A 15,514-nucleotide genomic window follows, 5' to 3' on the forward strand; every position below is an offset into this window, starting at 1 on the left:
ATGTAGCCTCAGGTATTAATAGAAAAAGCAAAACTGATCCACTCAAAGGAAATTTACAGGAATGTTTACCCATCCCCTAAAAACTTTCTTAATGAAGAGAGATCATCTTTCTAGGTTCTAGGAGAAGGTAGATTCCAGGTACATGAAAGTAGAAGATGAGCTACACTTCTGTTAAACTCTTAACTATTGGCTTAGTAAACCTTTGTGTCTAAATAGTAAGCCCACTGTTTTTTTATGAGACATGTTCAAAACTACTCTAGGAAAATATTTTTAAAGTTATTATTGGATGGTAGGAGTATGGGGTGGAGTTGGCCTTAGGAAAGTGAGAGCAGCAATAATAAAAAGGATTTTGGAAAACACATGCTTGGCTCAAGTCAGTATATCTCCAGAAATCAGGACGGACCAAGAAGGAGCAGAAAAGCAAGATGAATGATGTGAAACTTGCTGTCTTGGGTGGTGAAGGAACGGGCAAATCTGGTAAGTGGTGTTGTTTTCTGTGGCATAGTGTAGAGTACATAAAGAGTGAGAAATATATTGACATGATATGTATTACATTATAACATATTATATGTATATAAACTTGATATAACTATATATTATTTTTAAGTAGGAGTTTTCGCTTTATAAGCAAGTAATGCAATTACCTGTATATAAAATTTATATACAGGTTGTGGAATATAACTGTTTGCAGTATTAATTTGTATCTTGTTCTACTGATGTTTGAAATTCATTGGACTAACAGGAAATCCCTCCCATCACTATCCCACCTACTTCTCACTCCAGCACACCTGCCTCCACACCTACCAGTGGCCAAACAATGCCCTTGAAAAGATTCTGCTGCCCTGAGACTAAGGGTGGAGAGAGATGCGTGGAGACCTATGAATTATTTTTTAAATGCCATTTTTTCACATTATCAAAGTGAGAAAAACTTTGGAAGGGCATGGCTTTTTAAATGCCCAGAAATGAGCAAGAGGTGCCCAGACCAGACCTTGGAAGCTATGTTTTTGTTTTCTTTTGTTTTGTGTTTGGTCACATTATGATGGTACTAAGCATGCCACCAATAGAACCACCGTAGGCTAATGAATCTTAACAACGGGCCAGACCCAGGAGCTGCAATAAGATAAACCAACACTAGAGGTCGTTCCTCTGTTTCCTGGAGAAATTCTAAAACAGATGCCAGGGCACCTTGATATAATCTTAGGATCATTTCACTAACTCTACTATAAATTTCTGTTATTTTGATCAGAATTAGCATGACATATGGGAAATGCCACAGTGGGGAATTAATAAGTGGGGAATTTTGCCAGAGGTTTGAATATATTTTTGGCTCAGCAATTAATCTATATAATGCTACTAATATCTTACCTGACTGAAGGTGTGGTGGGGAAAGGTTTTGTGGGTTTTTTTTAATAAGAACAAAGATTTTAAGAAATATGAGAATGGGGAGAAAGGGAAATTATTCTTTTGTTCAATAATACTTATTTAGAGTAAGAAGAAATTATGATTGGAAGTGTTTTCATGAGAAATAAACAACAAAAATCTTTAGCATTCATTTATGATATAGCATTATTAGAGTATTTTAGAAAATAACTTTAAAGTATTTCATTGTTTCCTATGTGTAGCCCACATAGTATTTCAATCCATATGCCATTGTAAATGTTTTAGGGCAAGCACTTGAGAACTGATTATAGAAAGAAGAAATATATAGGAAGAGAAATTCTTATTGTTTCATATCTCAGGTCAACAACATCAGTCAAAAAAGGTAACACACAAACTAGGAGTCAGGCATGAGAAAATGTTCTAAAACTATAAAACAAAACATAAATAAAAGAACACCCACAAAAAGCAGTAACAGCAACAACAAAATAAAAACATCATCTTAATCTTTATAAGATATATCAATAGATATATAGATATATCAATAGATAAATAAGCAAATGAAGTGTACACATTTCTGACTGTTACATCTCTATTAAAAATATAAGACCTAGAGACATTCTTAAAGACAACCAAATGAGCAAAAGTTCACCACCACATGAGGGTTAATTAGCAAAAAAATGGCCCCATTTGTAAATGAGGGCTAGAAGGGGAAAATAATAAAATTTTAAAAAGTTAAGAGCTGGTGACCCCTGCTGGCAGGTTTTGAGTTTTGAGAGTGGGTATTTTAAAATGTCTTGGAAGGAAAGTATATGGTTCACAGTAGTAAGCTCATAAAGTTTAGAATAAACTGTCTGAAGACATTTTAAGATTTAACGAAACACTAACAAATTTCATTAAATGTAGCCTAGAAGGATTTTAAAATTCATCCCTAACCTCCTGAAGTCGGCTTTCCCAAACGTCCGCTACATTTTGCTAACCACAGGTTACAGAGTATTTACCAGAATGGGTCATGATTTTGTGTCAGTATGCAGTTTTGGAGAGAGGTAGGTCTTGTATTAAAGCACTGGAGGGGCAGTTACAGAAACGAAGTCCTTCATTCATTCAACAAATATTTATTGAATACCTGTCATGTGGCAGGTACTCTTCTAGGTAGAGAGGCTATAGTAATGAACAAATATCCGAGCCTTCATAAGATTTACATTCTGGAGGGAAGGGTCAGCTAATTAAAAATGCATTTATATATCTATATCTATACATATATATATCTATATATAGATCTATCTATCTATCTATATAAAATGTCTTATGATGATAAATGTTATGAAGGAAAAGAAAGCATAGGGGAGTGGTGTGTAGTCATTTAAAATAGGGTAGTCAGGGTAGACCTGGCTGAGATGGAGACATTTGAACAGACCTGCAGGTGATAAAAACTGAGCCATGAAGATATTTGGGCAGTTACATTCCAGGTAGAAGAAACAGTTGCCGAAGTTCGGAGGAAAGAACTTTCTGAAAAATGTGAGGAATGGTATGGAGGACTGTGTAGCTTCAGTGGAGGAATGTGGGAGACAATAGCCAAAGAGGTCTACTGAGATCATAGGGGTCATGGGAGACTAGATAACTAGGGAAATTTTCAGGCATTTTAAAAGCTTAGGTTTATCTAAGTGAGATGGAGAGCCATTGGAGAGATTTGATCAGGCAAGTGACATGATCTGGCTACAAATTGGCTTTTGCTCCTGGATTGAGAATAAACTGAGAGCAAGAAGGGAGTTAGGGGAGGGATAAAGCAAAGAGCTGAGTTAGGAGGTTTTCTAATAATACAGGCAAAAGTAATGATGGCTTGGACCAGAGTGTGAGCAAAGGAGGTGATGAGAGGCAGACAAATTCAAAATATTCTTTGAAGATAGTGTAAAAATGAATTTTTAATAGGATAAACATAGGATGTAAGAGAAAGAAAGAATCAGGGATGCCCTTGAGGCTTTTAACCTGCGAGACTAGTTATGGATATGTCATTTAATGAAATGGAAACTTGTGGGATATGCAGTCTTTGCGGGGAGATCAGAGGTTCCACTTTAAGCATGTTAAGGTTGAGATGTCTATCAGGTATCTATTTGGAGGCTCCCAGTGGTGGTAGATGTCTAGAGTCCAGGGAAGAGGTCCAGACTACAGAAATGGGTTTATCAGCAATAATTGTTACATAAAGACTCTGACTGGATGAGATTAGCAAGGGAGTAAGTGTAGATAGAGAAGAAATCCATAAACTAGAATCACAGTTGGAGTGAGAGAAGATATTGTGGGACAGATAAAAAAGCTTAATACAAAGCAATATGGAATAAAGAAAAAACCCAGGAGTGTATGTTGCCTTGAAAGCCATGTGAAAAAAACATTTTGAGGAGGTAGGTGTGATCAACTATACTAATACTACTGACAAGGCAGGTAAGATCAAGAACTTTTCACTGAGTCTAAAACCATAACCCTGATAAAAACAGTTTTAGTCAAGTAATTGGAGTTAAAGCCTGATTGTAATAATTTGAAGGTCATGGAAGGAGAGGATTTGGACACAGGGAGTACAGATATTTACCAAAAGGCCAGCAGAGAAATAGAGCAATAGTTGGGATCCAAAGGGTTGTTAAGTTAGGAGAAATTCAGTTGCTAGTAATGATATAATAAAGAGGAAAATTTTATGATGCAGAAGAAAGAGGTAGAATTGTTGGAGCCATGTCTTTCAGCAGGTCAGAGGAAATAGTAACTAGTTCATAGTGAATGGACTGGCCTTAGATAGAAACACAGATAATTCATCCGTAGTAATAGAATGGAAGATAAGTACATAGGCAGAAAAACATGTAGGTGAATAGATACAGTGGTAAAGTTCATTTGTAAGAAATATACATTAGCAAATATATGGTTTTTTGACCACTAGCAATAAAGAAAAGCTACTGTAGTACTCAACTAAAATATGACTGGTTGACTTTGCAGGACTGTGGTCCAAATATAAGGTCATTTTTTTTTTTTTTTTTCGGTACGCGGGCCTCTCACTGCTGTGGCCTCTCCCGTTGCGGAGCACAGGCTCCGGACGCACAGGCCCAGCGGCCATGGCTCACGGGCTCAGCCGCTCCGCGGCATGTGGGATCTTCCCGGACCGGAGCACGAACCTGCGTCCCCTGCATCGGCAGGTGGACTCTCAACCACTGCGCCACCAGGGAAGCCCTATAAGACCATTTTTTAAACTCTGGAGGATTTCCATACTGACAATGAGTATATGCATATTTTTCAGAATCTATCTATAAAAAGCATTTGTATTTGGAAGGGAAACAATTGAATCTAGAAATATACGACTCTTGTTCTCAGGTAAGTAAAACAAAATATGTTTTCAATTATGATTTGAAGAAGATATCCCTCAAATCTTTTTAGCTAAACCTTATCAATACTGGGTTTTTTTTACTGATTTAAATCTAGTACCAAAAATCAATACATATTCCATTTACTAATAAGGATAGAAAATACCATCTCTTTTCAAACATATATGTGGATATTGATTTTAAATGGAATTATTAGGGCTTATCAAATTTTCAGAAAAAGAGTTTTTTTAGAAAAAAGGTATCAAATGAGATGGATATAACTTTATTATAGCTCTTTATTTTTTAAAATTTAATCACTTTTGTTTAAAGAAAGAGGATGATAAAAAAGAAACAGAGACTACATTTTAGAAAATATCAGTATTTGGCTTGCTGAATTCTCTTCCAGGTGAAATGGGTCTCCATTAATTAACTGTCTAATGGATAAAATACAGGGATCAGATCCCACCACTTTCAATGTGCTTGGTTTATTTTCAGCCACAGAAAGCAAAATTTTCCCTCACAAGTGAGCTGCATTGGGCAGATGGGTTTATTATTGTGTATGACATCAGTGACAGGTCTTCGTTTGCTTTTGCAAAAGCACTAATCTACAGAATTCGGGAGCCACAGACTAGTCATTGTAAAAGGTGAGGTATTTTTCTTTCCTCTCTCCTTTCTTTTTAGTAAATCATCATAGAGCTGTAAGCATCATTAGGAAGAGTTTAATACAGGCTTCCAATTACAAAATTTAACAGCCCTGAACGATCCACCTTCCATTCCACAGGAGTTACACATGTAGTAAAAGGAATAAGATGAGAATACTTTATATCCTGGCTGACATAAACAGTTACTTGCCCCGAGTAAATGGCTATTTTACAAGACAGCTTCTATTGTTAACATGACATTCACTTGCAAAATAATGGTCCTCTGTACACAGATAGTTCCCTTTCCACCTTTCTTTTTCATTCCCACAAAAAATGTGAAGGATACTAAATAAATCCAGATTTATTACACTTGGCATCCAATTCCTAGTCATTGAGCTGTTCAATCAGTCAAAGCAAAATAGACTGAATAATCAAACTGTTACAGATTCTAAGTATGAGAGTACCTTTTTCTCCATTTCACCTCCTAAAACAAAGAGCTGATCAACGACTCCCGATTGCTAATGTCTTGACACAAGTGACTATGAAGGAAAAACATAACTGTGCCTTAAACTAATTTTGCATTAGTAGTTATAAATTTAAACCTATGAATTTCCCATTTTAGTTTTCCCTTTTTTTATTGTTTTAGCCTTTCCATTTAAAATATTTATTTTTGTTTAACCTGCTGGTATAAGGGATTCTTTGTGCTCGTAACCAGATTTGCCCTTAAAATCTAAAATAGCATTCTAATCTGGGAAGCAAAAAAGCACAATATTATACCTGAAAATTGGTACCTGTGCTTTTTATATCTATTTTAAATGCCTACTATCAAGAAATCATCAGATAATAATTGATAAGTTATATTTCCCTACAGTCATTTGATCTAAATTCTTGTTTATATCTGATTGACCTTGGGTAAACCCTTTAATCTCTAGACCTCCTTTTTCTGACTATAAAACTGATAGAAACACGGTAGGGGAAAAGAATGTGATTTTACTAAGGTACCTCATAGCTCTGATTTCCTATAATATTATTGATTTTGAGGGACCTCCATTGTTTCAAGTGTTAAATGCCTTATATTTAAGCACCATAACTTAGGTAAGGGAAAGTAATTAAAACTACTTTCTATTCTTACAAATCAAAAGAATCACTCACGAATAGGCAAAAAAAGTATATTTAAAAAATCCCTATATTTGACATTTTTCAGGCAAACTTTTTAATATATTGACCAAATAAATTTTGAGTTTTTCCAGTTCTCAATCTCTAGGTAAACTAGAGTCTCTAATTTGTAGATAAAAAGCAAAATTATGGCATTGTTTTATAAAATTACATCTGATATTTGTGATTCACCCTTCAAAATATTTCATTTATTCTTCCCCATTAATTCTTCACAATAATTTTCTGAACTCTATAGAAAAAGATACTCTTAGTGACTTCAAAATCCAACACATACAGTGCTTTTTCCCTTACGGCTCACACTGTCATGTGAATGAAACCAGCCTGAAGACTGTTTTCATTTTCCCATTTCTTCCCTATAGGCGATATCTTGGCAGAGTTCCATGCCATTTAAGACCTAGTAGCCTTACTGTATTCTTCAAATGGAACTCTGCTTTAGGAATGTTACACTGTAACCGAGGAGATTATATTGATATTTGCCAAAGACATTACCTTACCAAAGTGATGTATTTCTTCAATAAACAGAAAAATTGTACAAGGTCACGAGACTGTAAAATTTTCTTTAAAGTATGCTGTAATGAATATTAACAAACAGCAACAAGTATTGAATTAGTAAAGAGGCATTAGTTAGTCCTTCTTTTTCAGTTGATAAGGAAATGAAAGATAATACTTAGTAAGCACATTTTATTGCCTGGCACTGGGCTAGATTTTTATACACATCTTCATTTAACCTCTGTGAGCATTCTGTGTGACAAGGACTATTTTACCTTTTTTTTTTTTTTTTTACACATAAGGGAATTGAAAGTGGAAAATGTTACAATCATGTCTTGTTAGTAATCAGAGCCGTAATTCCAGGAATAGGTTTGTACCACTTCAAATGTTATGCTTTAAGAGCCTTGTTGCTTCTGTGTCATTTACTACATTTTATCTAAATTAATTTTTGTAAGTAAATGAGATACACACACACATGACCACAAATAACACACATACACACACAGTATTCTTTTTTTTTGGTCCATAATTCTTTTTGATATAAACCTACTTAATAAAAAAAAAAAGAGTTGTTAAAACAGTCTTGCCAAAGAATTGTGTATCCGTGTTTCAGAGCTGTGGAATCAGCTGTGCTTTTGGTGGGTAACAAGCAAGATCTCTGTCATGTGCGAGAGGTTGGCTGGGAAGAAGGGCAAAAACTGGCATTGGATAACCGGTGCCAATTCTGTGAACTGTCTGCAGCAGAGCAATCTCTGGAGGTGGAAATGATGTTTATCAGAATTATCAAGGGCATCCTGACAAACTTCAAACTCAAAGAAAAGAGAAGACCCAGTGGATCTAAATCCATGGCCAAACTGATCAATAATGTATTTGGAAAGAGAAGGAAATCTGTTTAATTGACATGTGATCCTAAGGGATTTATTATATCAGAGAGTTTCAAACTTTTGTATGGTAATTAAATTTACCCTTTGTATGCAATTAAAAAATTCTCTTAGAGATATGAAATAATTGGCCATGAACCACAACTGTGTTTTCAAATATATAGTTTGCCTTCTTAGTTGTTTGTATCTTGTACATTTTGCTTCACACTTAACCTTTTCTTTATTACACAGAATAATATGAGTATAACCTATTGGTGGATTACTATATAATTTTATTAAATTACCATTCTACAGGGCTCAATTTACCTTTATTTTATATATATATCATTTTAATGAAATATATAGTTATACATATAGTTAATATATTATAGGGCTTAACTTATCAATTTGTGAAATTCATGATCTATTTAATTGAAATGGATGGATTTATTTTTGAAAGTGTCTTTATAATAAACCAGTGAATTATTTGATATTACATAAATTTTACTTACAACTAAGGCCTTAAGAAGTTAAATTCCTTACCCGTAAGTGCATAGTTTACAGTTGGTCTGATGATGAAAAGTCTGCCTTTCCTTGTTGTATGCTAAGCTAACAAGGGCAATTATCATAGAGAAATTAACTTGTACAACTAAGATACATTTTAGATTAAAAGATTAGGGTTTTTTTTAAGTTCATTTATAAATCAATACATCATAGGAAAAGAAAAAAGTAAAAACTCTTTGGTAAATATATAACCTTGAAGGCCTTATTGTCCTGAAAGAAATATTGTATTAGATACAAACATTTTGGGCCTTCTCAGATTACATTGGGTACAGTTTCCTTCATAGTCAACTGTCCACCTCCTGGACTGCAGCATCGCTTCTGCTGTCCCTGATGAGCTTGTCACCTGCTGCGTTTCAAGTTGCAACCCTAGGCCTAACTTCAACCAAATCGCTGATAAGTAAGGTTAGATTTTGGAGAAGTTAACCTGGGCATACATGCAATGCTGCGTGCACACTTGGTTAACATGTGTCAGCACTAACTAGGGGACCATGTAGAAGATCTTGAGTAGAGGGTGGTAGACTGGAGTCAGGGAGGGTGACACAGACTATTCGTCTGGGCAGGAGAGAATTAAGTCATCGACATGGTTTTGCTCATTGTGAGTCACGATCCAACATTTAGCTTTTTTGATCTGTGGAAATCTAACCTGGATGATGCACTAGAGTAAAAAGAGTGGAAGTAAGGGAACTTTGTGTGGTAGTATACAAAATAGTCCAGATGTTCATGAAGATGGGGGGGGGTTAGAGTTGCTATGGTAGATTGGACCCAAGAACCTACCATCTGACTGTGTTCTCTGGGACGATTCAGAGGAACTTCCTTTACTAAGGAAGTGAGGAAAGCCGTGGTGAGGAGGCAAAGACAACTTAGACAAGCTTCCTAGTGACTGTGCTCCATGGGTCAGAGTTGACAGTCGGGATGCTTCCACTGAACTGCGCTCCTCAATATTAAGACAGATGATAGACTCCTGGGACAGCAGAATCTGGATGCCAGCATTTAACCTGGTGCCTGTTTAACCTCGTAACCTGTTTACCCATTCACTCAGCCCCCAGAGAAATAGTGCCATATCCAGGATAGAGATTCCATTTCTGATGCTGGTTGGTTGGAAACTTAGAAGCTATATTGAGACAAAGTCCATATTGTGGGCTCAAGCATTGCTCCCATCCCTGCCCCCAAGGCCACTGTTATCATGGGTCCATTACATATAAGCACAAAGGTAGTCAAGAAAAAAGGCAGGTTATCTGTAGGGCAGTTCATCTTGTCCATTTGGTTGTAAAGTGACTTCTCATTGGTGGATGCTTTCTGGTTGGCATTAAAGTGATACATAAAGATCTGTAAATATGATGCCCTCTCTGAGAGATCCATTCACGTGCTTATTCTCCAGTCCTTCTTGGCACTGTTCTTCCAGTCTTACCTCTTTACAGATACCTCTGGCCAACTGGCGAAACCACTGATCACAGCCTAGGACTCTCTGCCACATTATACCTTTCTTGAGTTATGAGGTACACAGCAAAGTGTACTTCTTGAAGCTTTGGCAAATGGGATAATTTCCTTTTACCGATGAGCTTCATGATTACCTCTGGGTGGAACTGTAATGAGGCCCAGTCTTCTTTTGCCTGGCACTAACATATCAAGCTTAAGTGAGGAGTGCTTCTTATCAACTAGGAATATTCAGATTAGATTGCTTTGTAAATGAGAAATAAACTTTTATTGTGTAGTTATTCTAGTAAATTCAGTTATATACTTTTTTGATCAACTATTTATAGCGATTTTATTAATCTTTTACGATATTAATCTTGACTATGTAAGTATATGTACATATATATCAGCTTAAGCATTTATACTTTAATCTTTTTTTGGTTTTATTTTGTTCTTATTATTTGTCTGAATAATCTTAGAGATTTGGTCTTCATTCTTTAAAATTCTCTTCCTAGTTAAAGAAAGATTCTTCTGGGATGATTTTGTATTAAAAATAACATATTTATCCATGTTATATGGAAGAACTCTACTGTCAAAATGGTATGAAAATTATTTCATAGCTTAATCTATGATTTAATCTTAATCTCAATCATAGCTTAATCTTAATTTCATAGCATATGTATCTGTGATGAGTCAGAGTTCAAAATTTCTCTGGTAAGCATACTACTCATATTTGTATATATTAAATTTCTTTCCTTTATTATACCCTGATTTTTTAGCAAGATGATCTGATATGACACATCTTATTGTAAGGAGTCTATGGAACAAAGGAATAAGAACGAGCATTCTCACCAAAAAGAAAAAAAAGATAACTATGTGAGGTGATAGATGTGTTAGTTAACTTAATTGTGGTAATCATTTCACACTCTATACAGATAAGAAACCATTATGTTGTACACTTTAAATAAATTGAAAATTTATTTGTCAATTATACCTCATTAAAGCTGAAAAAATTGTTTTACATTAAAAAAAGAATTTATATCTTAAAAATAGTTTCTGTGAGGCAACCTTAGAAATGAACCACTGATTATTTTTCATAGTGATATTTAAAAGTTCTGGGTTAATTTCCCCTTTTATAATGTGACAGTTATAAAACATGTCCACATATTTTTTGATACTTCTCCAATTAAAATGTTGAGTCGGATTCCCCTCCCCTTGATTATGGATCATCCATGTTGACTCTCTTTTAACACATGGGATGAGGTGGAAGTAATGGGAAGGACTTATGAGACCAGGTTGGAAAGAGCTCGAGCACCAATCTCTTCCTGGGACTCTGCATTGTTCAGAATCAGCATGGATCAACCTGGCTGCCCTGAAGACACTAGGCCAGAGATACCACATGGGGTTAGTGACCAAACAACCAACAAACAGACAAACTAATCTTCAGGTGATTTCAGCCTCTAAACTAGGACTACCCTAGCCAATGCCAAGTAGAGCAGGGATGAGTTATCCCCACTTGCAGAATTGTGAGCCCAGTGTACATCCTTGTTTTGTTAGGGTTAGGTTGTTATATGGCAGTAGATAACCAGAACCGATAACTCATTAAAACCCCCAGTAACTCAGCCAATATAAAATGTTTGGCTTTCTTATTGGGCAAAAACAGGGTGAAAAATGGATCTTCCAGATTCAAAAGAATTGACTACAACATAAAGTTCTCCCCGTATCAGTTTTCTTGGGAATATGATTCACATGTAAAGCAACTTGCAAAAACCTAGAAATAATAAATTTCAGTTTTCCAAAATGAGAGAAACCACATCTACTTACAGTAGAGAAACAAATACATCAACATAAGGCCATAGAATGTTGTAGGTTGAAGGTAGCAAGTGTGCCTAAATCTCAAAGATAGTTAAGCTGTAGCACTAGACTGGGAATTGCCTATGCTGCTCTAGTAAAAAAAGATGCTGTCATTCACTTTGGATGAGCTTCAGTGAGATAACACATGATGAGGGGCAACAGCTGAGGAAGGGAATGTCAAAGGGGAGGGGCCTTTAAAATGGTTTTGATTTAATACAAGGCATGCACTATTAATAAAGAAGTTGAATGATACCTATATGTTTTATAGGCTTATAAATTGGCTGTAGTAAAATATTTTACATCTTAGATCACTAGGTATTGTTTCAGCTTATTATGGGAGATATCTATCTAGAGTTGACTGAATTGTATTAATCTGAACCTAGTTTAATGATGCCTTAACATTTTTATGGGGGAATTTAATGTTTGCAATATCCATGTTCCTTCTTTGAAAGTGTGACTTATAGGTTTTTCATTTTCCTTAAATTATGAAATCCTTCAGCTAATAAAGGAAAATGATTATAGTTTGCAAAAAAGGCAAAGTCATTTAACAATCCATATAACTGTCTGTTGTAGGACTTTGCATAATAATTGTAATTTAGCTATTAGGGATTCTAAAGGCAGTTATCAGTCATACTCTACGCTTCTGGGGGAATCAGGCAAAGCCCAAATTATTTAAAGTATTTTAAATTCCCAAGGGGAAAAAAAAAAGACACTATAAACTGGGAATATACTTCTTAGTGACAACATATTATTTCAAAGCAAAGAAGAAGTTCATCATAATATTCAAATGTATAAACCACCAAACATTATTTTTGTTTATTTTGGATAGAGATATAATTTGTTTATTTTTAATAATGGAACTATTAGTTCCTGTAAGGAGGGAATTAGCAGATGAAAAGTATCAGTTGCAATGTGAAATTTGACCAACATTTTAGTGATCCTGGAACAGCTAAGACATAAAGAATTAGGAAAAAACAGAAAATTGAAGAAGAGTAAGATACAGAATTATTTGCCCCATTATGTGGAAGTATGACCATGCGTTACCTCTGTAGTTTTTAGACCATTTTATAAGACTGACTATTTAACAACTCAGTTTTAGTTGTTTAGTCAACTCGGTTTTGAAAATGAGTATTAAACAACTAGATACGTGAAAACATTTCAAAACACATATTAAATTAACCTGATACTTTTTCCAGATATAAATTTACTTTCAAGGTAAGAAACTATTTAGGTTTGCAAAATTTGGGGTTATTTCTACACACAAACATATTTGGGGTTAAAATTTTGGTGTTGAGTTGGGGACAGAAAGTTTAATTCATTCAAACAATAGTTGTAAAAAAATAACCGGTTGGTTGACATTTATCAGAAGATTTTGAAGCCTTAGGTAAAAGAAGTCTATATTTTACTCATATTGTTCTCCACAACAGGAGAGGTTTTGAGCAAAACCTGCTCAAAAATAGTTTAAAAATTATGAAATTTGGTCATTCTCAATTAATATTTATTGTTGTCTTAATAACATCTTCTTGAAGATAAACATATTTGTTGGTAGACTTAAAACTGATACACACATATGGTATAGTGTATATAGATATACTGTATATCTATACTATATATCTATGTCTCTATATCTCTCTAATGATGTCCTTTTATTAAATATATTTAAACAAATTGAATTCATCTATAAGAAAGATATAAAACAACACAGCTTTAATGATTTTATTTCACCTTTACATAACCACCAGAAAGGGATCATCTATTACAGAACTTTGATATTGGACACATATTGGCATATATTATTTAATCATGGGGGTTTAAATGAGATATTGACTAGGTAAGAGGACTGAATCTGCCATTTCACAATTTTCTGTTAAAATTCAATTTTTTAAGTTGAATAATGACATTTTATAATAACATTGAAGTTTCATATAACAGAAGTCATATAACAGAAATTCAGTGTTTCACTAACTGAATTGAGAATAGAAATCAGAGATAAAATCATAGCTATCTTTGTGCTACCTTCTGGAATAAAAATGCAGTTTGCCTATATTACCCTTTTCTTAAGTCCTCGCTTCACATACGCTCTGCACAACCAGAAAAGAGACCAGCTGTCCCTTCCCTCCATGAGAGTGATTTTCTGAACCATACACCTTATCTCTTATTACTCAGGACCCACTACCAACGTCTGTCTTTCTCTAAACATGCACAGCTTGAGGAATAAGAAGAGCAATAGTGGCAAACTTTCTTAATCTGTATTGTACTCATGGATAAAGGCAAACACAGATGAGGTAGAGATTTGGTTGTTGGAAATGTTGGGGAAGGGTCTCAAAAGAGCTGTGATTTAGAATTATTCATGGATAGCATTTGTTAAAGATAGACAAAACAAAACAATTTGTGTCATGTTATTCATTACATATCTGTTCTTCCTTGTAATGAGAAGATGGCAAGTTTGGGAACCCTCTCCACCTCCACAAAGCACAGCCAAACTCAGTCAATTCTGATTATGCATAGAAATTATGCTGAGATGGCACAACACCCAGACTTCAAGTATGAGATTTGAGAAAGCTACACTATCCCTTTCCAAAATAATGGTTGAGAGGGTGATGAAGATAAGGATAAAAATGGAAGCACCATATGTTGGCAAACCAGACCACAAAACATCCTTCCTTTTATAAGGATCAAGAAACATAGAACAGTTAAATGTCCCCCCACCATACGTACACATTAATAATAATGGATTTTTGAAAATATTACTCAAGACAAGAACATAGAAATATTAATCTGAAATGGGAAAGTATATACCCTAAAATAATTTTTTAAATGAAGAATAAATAGAAAGTCTAGAACAGACTTTAAAATATGCATTTTAGGCAATGAAGAGTTGCATTGGCATTACAGAAAATCAGTTAAGTGACACTGATGTAAAACAAGAGGAGATTTTTAAGAATCCTAATAAGGATAAAGGAGTGAATATATTAAAACATATCATAATACAATATAAATAAATATTATAGGCCTGAAGATTAGAATCTAGCTTAAAATAATTATAATAAACTCAGAAATCTATAGTAGAAACAACAGTCCCTGCCTTCGTAATGCAAGGAGATAGGTAAAATTGTAAGTCTCAAATAGGATTCAGCGTGTTTCAGGTAAAAAAAAAAAAAATTACATAGTCTGGTCTCCCAGAAAGAAAAAGCAGGTAAATGGAAAATTTTAATACGGCTTAAGTTTCTTTGCAACTACATAAGTTAGTTAAAAAAAGTGAAAAGTCTAAAGAGTTTTGAGGGGAACTTTTGCAAAATTCTAGTTATAAAGACAAAAATTCTGGTTGAAATATGAAGACAAAATTTCAAATATGCAAGTGCTCTGAAAAATATACTCAATTAGTATTACTGGAAGATTATCAAAGTTTCAATTCCAATAAACAGAGAATAATTAAAATTAAGAGTTTAAGAACTAGAAGGCTATAGGATAAAAAATTGTGATAAGACTGATTATATGCATAGAATGATATATGTGATGTTATTTATCATCAGTGACCCTATACTGACAAGTCTTGACATCTAGGCTATGGTTAATCCGAAAAACAGACTAGTTCAGGAACACTTTGTTAAAACAGAGAAAATTTTAAACAATAACATTGTCTAAAAATGTGGTTAAAATAATTGTGGTATGTGAACTGTATAATCACTTACTGAGTACATGCTAGGTACATAGCACAGTGCTAGATGGTTTAAATATATTTTATATAAATATATAAAGGTGCCCTGCAAAGAAGATATTGTTATCTCATTTTGCCTAACTT

General features: G+C 34.4%; 1 protein-coding gene across 1 annotated transcript; it reads left to right on the forward strand.

The window, feature by feature from the left end:
* The first annotated feature begins 425 nt into the window (after nucleotides 1-425).
* On the forward strand, nucleotides 426-7,917 carry RERGL (RERG like). Its single transcript, XM_030841413.2, has 4 exons — nucleotides 426-522; nucleotides 4,634-4,725; nucleotides 5,211-5,359; nucleotides 7,635-7,917. The coding sequence occupies exons 1-4, from the start codon at nucleotides 426-428 to the stop codon at nucleotides 7,915-7,917; spliced, it is 621 nt and encodes a 206-aa protein (XP_030697273.1).
* Nucleotides 7,918-15,514: the final 7,597 nt, after the last annotated feature.

This window comes from Globicephala melas, chromosome 10 (genome assembly GCF_963455315.2).
Source record: "Globicephala melas chromosome 10, mGloMel1.2, whole genome shotgun sequence".
NCBI classification, from domain to species: domain Eukaryota; kingdom Metazoa; phylum Chordata; class Mammalia; order Artiodactyla; family Delphinidae; genus Globicephala; species Globicephala melas.

Excerpts from the sequence above, each read along its gene's own strand:
- RERGL (XM_030841413.2), top strand. The coding sequence starts at position 426 with ATGAATGATGTGAAACTTGCTGTCTTGGGTGGTGAAGGAACGGGCAAA. Across the intron at positions 523-4,633 it reads TAGTGTAGAGTACATAAAGA|TATATGCATATTTTTCAGAA; the intron begins GTGAGAAATATA and ends ACTGACAATGAG. Across the intron at positions 5,360-7,634 it reads CAGACTAGTCATTGTAAAAG|AGCTGTGGAATCAGCTGTGC; the intron begins GTGAGGTATTTT and ends TCCGTGTTTCAG.